Source organism: Capsicum annuum, chromosome 7, assembly GCF_002878395.1.
Source record: "Capsicum annuum cultivar UCD-10X-F1 chromosome 7, UCD10Xv1.1, whole genome shotgun sequence".
Taxonomy (NCBI): Eukaryota; Viridiplantae; Streptophyta; class Magnoliopsida; order Solanales; family Solanaceae; genus Capsicum; species Capsicum annuum.
Window position 1 is genome coordinate 217,034,307 of NC_061117.1, and position 7,214 is coordinate 217,041,520.

At 33.5% G+C, this 7,214-nt stretch overlaps 1 protein-coding gene across 2 annotated transcripts; it reads right to left on the minus strand.

Moving 5' to 3' along the window:
• Positions 1 to 204: 204 nt before the first annotated feature.
• Positions 205 to 5,751, minus strand: LOC107852042 (probable sugar phosphate/phosphate translocator At3g14410). Of its 2 annotated transcripts, XM_016697094.2 has the most exons (7): positions 5,447 to 5,751; positions 3,594 to 3,701; positions 3,484 to 3,518; positions 2,633 to 2,745; positions 1,971 to 2,232; positions 1,596 to 1,864; positions 205 to 1,113 (listed from the first exon to the last, which is right to left on the minus strand). In XM_016697094.2, the coding sequence occupies exons 1-7, from the start codon at positions 5,546 to 5,548 to the stop codon at positions 989 to 991; spliced, it is 1,014 nt and encodes a 337-aa protein (XP_016552580.1). In that variant the 5' UTR covers positions 5,549 to 5,751; the 3' UTR covers positions 205 to 988. The 2 variants fall into 2 exon arrangements, with proteins under 2 accessions (XP_016552580.1, XP_047271464.1); XM_047415508.1 differs by lacking the exons at positions 3,594 to 3,701; positions 5,447 to 5,751 and having other exon boundaries at positions 3,358 to 3,493.
• Between the last annotated feature and the right edge of the window lie 1,463 nt (positions 5,752 to 7,214).

Here is a 7,214-nt window from a genome sequence, read left to right on the forward strand (position 1 = left end):
ACAAAAGCTCCCGCTATGTGTGGGGTCTAAGAAGGGCCGGACTGCAAGGGAGTACCAAGGACAGAATATAGAAATTAAAAGTTTCTGCATAGGAAACAACTAGATCTAGTACATGATCTGGAAATCAGACAAACGCCGAATACAGAGAAGTGTTGAAGAAAGATTGAAACGAAATTTCATTCATTAGAGTCGACGCAAGAGATCTGTCAGAAGAGTGCAGGATTTGATATCACATAAAACTCAATAGAAAATATCAAGCAAATCCTGTGTTTATGAACAACCTGAGCTGCATATCTTCACTTATTCAACACCTGTCAACCCTTCAGAGTCCTTTGTGTCAAGAACTTCCATAACAACTGGTGGATACAGCCAGGTTCACGGGATCTTCCACTTATCAGTAGACAAGCAACGCAATTCTGCAAATCTCATTTTATCAACAGGAACTCACAATTTGTTTATAGAAGTTTTTTCATTTGGAAATATCCCACTTAGGCATTGAAAACTTCGCCTTATATTCTGATTTACAGAGAAGAATACAATACAGAAAAAGAATAGAACTTAATTGCACCAACAGCCTTTCATCCAAAAAAGTGCTGAAATTCAAAATGAATACATTGTGGTGTCTAAACCGTCAGCATGTTTTGATGTCTGTCCTGCCTTTTTTTCCCGGGCAGAACAAGGTCCGTACGCTCTATGTCATACAAGTATAATATTTTTTGTTTCTAATCATCACAATTCACATGCAACACAAAAATCCTCCAAATTCAAAAGCAGCAGCAGCAGCAATTAGAAAAGGTTGCATCCACAGGCATGCTTTCGAATATCACTGTGTTTCACTATGGCTTCTCATAAAGCAAAATCTCGAGCCAATATGTCATATAATGCATCATTTCCCGTCCCCAAAAAAGAGCATACAAGAACTTGAACAATTCCCATCATTTACATGCAAGACCTCAGAGTAAATTGTGAGGCTGTTGTTCACATATTTCTACTTGTTAGAATCTGAAGATTGTATTAAAGGTACAGATTGAGTGGGTTCAGACTTGTCTGAACTTGCTTGGGGAGTTCCATTTTTTAGCTTGTGATTATTATATGCAGCTACACCTGCAATAGCTGCACAGAACACTGAAATAAGTGTTCATGAAGTAGCACCTTGAACCTTCATACTTTTTACCATACATATAAACACAGTAGAAGAAACCTATGGTTACGCAAACTAGCCTGAGAAATAAGCAAAAAACCGTTCCAATCAACACAAAGTTTAGATCAGCATCATACTCATCACCCTCCAAGTTACAAAATGATGTTACTACTAAGAAGTAAGATCCATAACCATCAGTTGGCATCTGCCTCCAAAGAATCACTACCTAGAACTGATGATTGTGTCATTCCAATCTAATACAAATTCTGGAAAAATCAAAACCAATTGCACTAGGTCAAAGAAAACTTAAATATAACTCCAATGTGAACCTCAGAGCACAGGAGAACACTGAACATGACTGTAATGCACTGTAAATAGTTAAAGTAATATCTCCGCGATGAACCACACAAGAGGCTTAGGAGAAGAATTTTGAAAAGGAGGTTAGAAAAGTTACCAATAGCATAACCAAAAAGATTAATCAGTGTCAATTTCGTATCAGCAAAAAGTAGTGCGGATAGAAGAACAACCACCCAATCTTTGACGACTCCAGCAACACGAATTGTCAGGGCACTTGTATGTTGAATCACCAGAAAAACTGACAGATTCAGGGCAAAGGTACATAGAGAATTTAGGGTTAGAATAAGAGGTTGAAAGCTCCATGACCTCTGTTCATCCATCTTAGGTTTCTCCAAAAAGATCCATGGAACTAAAAGACAAAGAGCACTGCATTTGTCAAGAAGATTCCAATCAAATTGAGAATTTATAATGTTGAAACATTAAAAACAAGTGTCAGCAACACCTCAAGCTTTTACATTAAAAAAACACATGCCTGCATGGGCTAACATAGTACATGACAGATATGGGATTGAGCTTCAGGCCTTTTCGCTTCACCAGAATCTCCATAAATATAAGCCTCAAAGCTTCGCCAACAACACCTCCCATTTGATAGACGACACCTACCCAGTTGATATCTATTTCCCCATAAGAAGCCACAAGTACACCGAAACTGATTACTGACATTATGAGAAGCATCCTGCAGCTCATCATTTCGAGTCCTGCAGCAACTCCCAGAATGAAAACTGCTACTGGCACTGCAGAAGAAACCAAAAGAGAGCAAGAAATGATGCCCTTGGCACAAATGAAAAAAGTACTTGAGCAGATGGTCACCAATTACTACAGTTTGACTTTTGAACGACTAAGCAACTACTAAGCTCCCACCCAGCCCCAACCAATTAGGGTAAAGGGGTATGCTTCAACAGCACCGAGATATCCCATCTTTCCATAGAGGAGAGATTAAGAAAAATCAAAGTTGTAGTAACCCTGCCGTAACATATTGTTCCTTTCCACTGGACTCCCACCTTGTAAAGCTATCTATCAAGCATGAAGCGTTGCATGATAGTTCCCTATAAGTTTATTTATATCCTAAATCTGTATGTACCTTACCTTCTACAATCCACAGTACATAAGACAGCTGAAATCAGTACTACTTACTGATTGCCTTCAACATCTGAGCAAACGAAACAGAAATGTAGAGGTAGGCAGTGTTTCCAAGCCAAAGTGTCATTGCAAACATTGCACCAATTGGTATGACCGAACTAAGGTATCTGCACATTAAAACCACAATATATTTATAATTGGAAGAGAAGAAAAACAACAAGAAGAGAAAATAGCTGTCTTACATGGATGAACTAGAATGCAGGTTAAGAAAGATAATGACGAACCCACACTAAGAGATTCTTCAACATTTAGGTTAAGTTCACAGAAATAGGTAAGTAAGAACGATCAACATTTTTCGTCAGCATGGTGCAACACCTTTTTTAGCTTATTCGTATTACTTCATTTTAGTCACATTTGACTTGGCACAGCACGGTGCAACTCCTTTCTTAGCTTATTCACATTACTTCATTTTAGTCACATTTGACTTGGTACAGCACGGTGCAACTCCTTTCTTAGCTTATTCACATTACTCCATTTGAGTCACATTTGACTTTGGCAGATTGATAAGATCAGAACAAAAATATGTAACAACTCTAATGCAAAACATGTGGAGGCTACAATTTGAATTTCATTTTTATTAAGATTTGATGAAAAGGAATAGTTTTTAGAAGCAAAAAGGTGGATGCTTGTGTAATATCTTTGAGATAAGATACAAGGTATAATTCTTTCATATAAAGCGAAAAACATTATCACATAAAAGAAATCAAAGCTTGACATACATTTTGGGAACGAAGGACGGAATGATCTTAAGCAGAAAAGTAAGGAAGGAAATGAATTCCTATGATAGAAGCCAACCAACATCCACGAGACAAATATTTGACAAGAAACCTCACTTGAATACTCACATATCTAGAGTCATCCCTTCCTCAACCTTCATTATCTGCATGAAATCCCCTTAATTAGCACTATAAGTTGACATTCATGAAACCATAAAAAGAAAGGGAGTATTTCTTACCTTGAGAACCTTGGTAACCACAAAACATAGAACTGAGGAGAAGATCATGTGAAGCAAAGTCAATCCAAGGGGATAGGGAAAGTTTATTTCTTTTGAAGACAAAACCCACTGCAACACATATCACTATAAGTCAGATACAGGAGTTACAATGTGTCAGTGATACAAACTAGCCTTAAAGGCAGCAATTGTCAACTATAGTCGACTTACAGTGGATCTAGATAAAGGATGACGCGTCTTTATCTTATCTCCAAGACCAAAAAAAGAAAAAACAGAAATCCATGATCAAATAAAGTATTGCAGCCACTGGCCACAGTACCAACTTCTCTATTTCTCCCTTCCTCCCCCAAATCCTCTCTCTCTCTCTCTCTCTCTCTCTCACTCACTTGCCACTAATAGAGGCTTATTTTATAGGCAGACAGTTGACTAAGATGTCCTAGGTTCTCAAAATTCAAGTATGGGAGCTATGGTGAAATTATCTAATAAGGAACATGGACGTGAAATATAAAAGCCAATGACTAACAGAAGCTTATTTTTTATAACTTTTTTTATCGGTTTAATTTGGATCTCATATGTGTGAAGAGAGCATCAAATCACTTTTTCAACCAGCATAACAATTCCATATAAGCTCAGTAGAGACTTTTTACCAGAAAAAGAAACTCATTTACATCCATTGACCACGAACCTGTTTCGAGTCACCAGTACACCTCAATACCCGCTAAAAGAAACTGAAAGGCATCTATGGCAATAATATTTACTTTAGAGCTTCCATAATCCATCTAAAGATGGCTCCCTATGTATATGGAATGGTACATTTTTACGTTCACTTACAATTTCTAGAATGAATAATCAACTAAGTTGCAACTTGTAAGTCGAACAAAATATAGATAATCAGCAGCGCATAAAAGAAATAGTCAGCACATAAATGAATTCACTGAGTGTTTACACTTCAGTAACATCATTAAACTAGAAAAAGAGACATTTGAAGAACTAAAAAACAGAATACTACCTTAAGTTTAAGGTTAAAGGAATAATATATTTTCGCAAATAATACAGTTGGGACGAACAAATTCATGAATTGATTACACTTGTGGTACTACTGCTTCCCATGAAAGGAAGATGAGTCTACATCTTCGAACCCCAGCTATGTGACTTCAAATGTATAAAAACGGGTTAATTTACTCAATCACTTTATTTTCTCAACTTATCCTCTGTAGCAACTCAAAAATACAGAACTTAAGACAGAGTTAAGGATCGGTTAAAGTGCAACTGGCCTTATGAACTACCCTTAGCCCTTAGGGAAGAATTTCACACCCTGCAACAACATCAAACTTCTATTGCATGTATATTAATCATAGAGAGAGCCATTTTTTCTCACTGTCAAAGACTGGATCCGCGATTTTAAGTAAATGAACGCGAAGTAACACTGCACAACGGGGGAATAGAATGTAGGAACCGGGTTCACCATAATTAAGTAACTTTGGTTCAAACTTCAAACCTTATATTCGTACAAAGAAGTACATTTCATATGTATAAATTATTAACCTAGAAGCAACTACTCAAAAAAACTAAAATACTAGCTCCGCCTCATAGTGACTGCACCGATACTCTCTCGTTGTTATTTTCCTTTTCTTCTGATAACCTTGATGTCCTAGCCAACTTACATGCACTAATTCCACAGGCACCACGCAAAATTGGTATAAATACATTTCTTATGAACGTTATTAACAATATATATATAGGTCCGTCTCCCATAGATCCAAGGCACAAAACATTTCTCCATTACCAACGAATCCAAAAAAAAAAAAAGGCAAATATATAGGTGGTTAATTAAAAAGGGATAAGAAAGAAGGGACCTTATTGAAGAAGATCTGGCCACTAGAGAGTGCAATGTAAAGGAGAAGATATGTGTATGTTAACACATCGTCGCTCACCCATTTTCTCTGTGGATCCGCCATTTCTGCAACCCGTCCCCTCAGCACGCTGGAAGGAAAGATGGTGGAATGCTTTAAAAATGTATGACCAGAAAGTCAGAGTGCATTGGGAAACAGTGCAGTTTTCAGGTTTTTAGCGCGCCATCGCCCATTCTCGTTTACTTTTTTCCTTTCTATTGCATTTCTCCATTTCGCAATGCATTAAAAAATTGTAGGGACGGTACAATTACATTTCACAATTTCTAATATTTTTTTTATAATTTTCAAACATCTAAATTTTAAATACTAAATTAAAAAAAAAATAAAATTGGCTGTAATAAATCCTATCCACACTATAAACTAATTTTCTTTTGGATATTTTTACCCCTTTCATCTTAAATTTAAAATTCTTTCATTACTTATTTTATTACTCTTTTCCAATATATTGAAAACTATCCCAATATATGAAAATGAATAAATTAAAATAATTTTCATAAATATGATTGCATAATACTTATTGCTTGAAAAGAATAGTTTAAGATAAAAATAATAATATAAAATTAATTAATTATATTCTCATATATCCAAAATCAATGTGAACAAAGTAGTATTATCTGAAATTTTTAATTTAACATCATATATTTATGTATCATATCTATTTAATTATGTATTTTATCATATAAATAATTCTTATTTTTTTAATCTTTAATATTAAATTTTATATCTCTTTATTTTATATAGATAAATAGGAGGTATAGATATATATCTTAAAATCTATCAATATTTTAAATAACTTTTAATTTTTTATTTTTGCTGAAATCTGATTCGTAGTTTAGTATTGCATAAAATAAGCAATTATCGAAATTTCCAACACAAAAAAGTTAATTATCTTTTTATGAATTCACTTGTACAATTTTAATTATGCTATAATTTTTCTCATGCTAATTCAAATGATTTTTTTTTTCATTTCAAATCCTTTCTATCTATTTTTAGAAGTAGAGCGAAAAAAAGTCAACATAACATTTGAAAATTTCGCGTAAAAATTTTCTTAGTTGAAATTTTTTTTACCTTATGTTAATCTTACACTTAAATTAATGTAGTCTTGCGTCACTATGTTACGCTGATTTGATAACTTAGGAACCATTATTTTTATTTTTATTAATATATATGACTTTTAATTAAGGAACTATATTAATTTTTATGTTTATATAAATTTAAACTACATATTTGAATTTTTTTTTTTAAATATATAGTTTAAAAAAATTTCAATAGTGAGAGTCAAAGCTCAAATTACTTTAGACATGATAGATATTGTTACAAAATAAAAATTATATAGTTAAAAAAAAGTTGATATTGGTTGAACATCAATTCAAGTAAGTCACACATTAATGTTATGGTCTTGCAATCCTACATACTTTAACTATATATTTATTAATTGGTGACTTAAAAATATAATTATTAACTGGTGAATCATTAATTATCTTTGTTATTAATATGAAATTTTCCAGACCCCACTAAGTGGGAATATACTGAGTTTGTTGTTGTTGTTATTAATATGAAATTTAACTACATGATTTTATTTTTATGTCTAAAAAAATCGAACAACATATTTAAATAGTTTTAAAATATAATTAAAAAATATTTCTATAACGATTGTCTAAATTTAAAATTCTTTAGACATGATAGATATTAACACATTATAAAATCATAG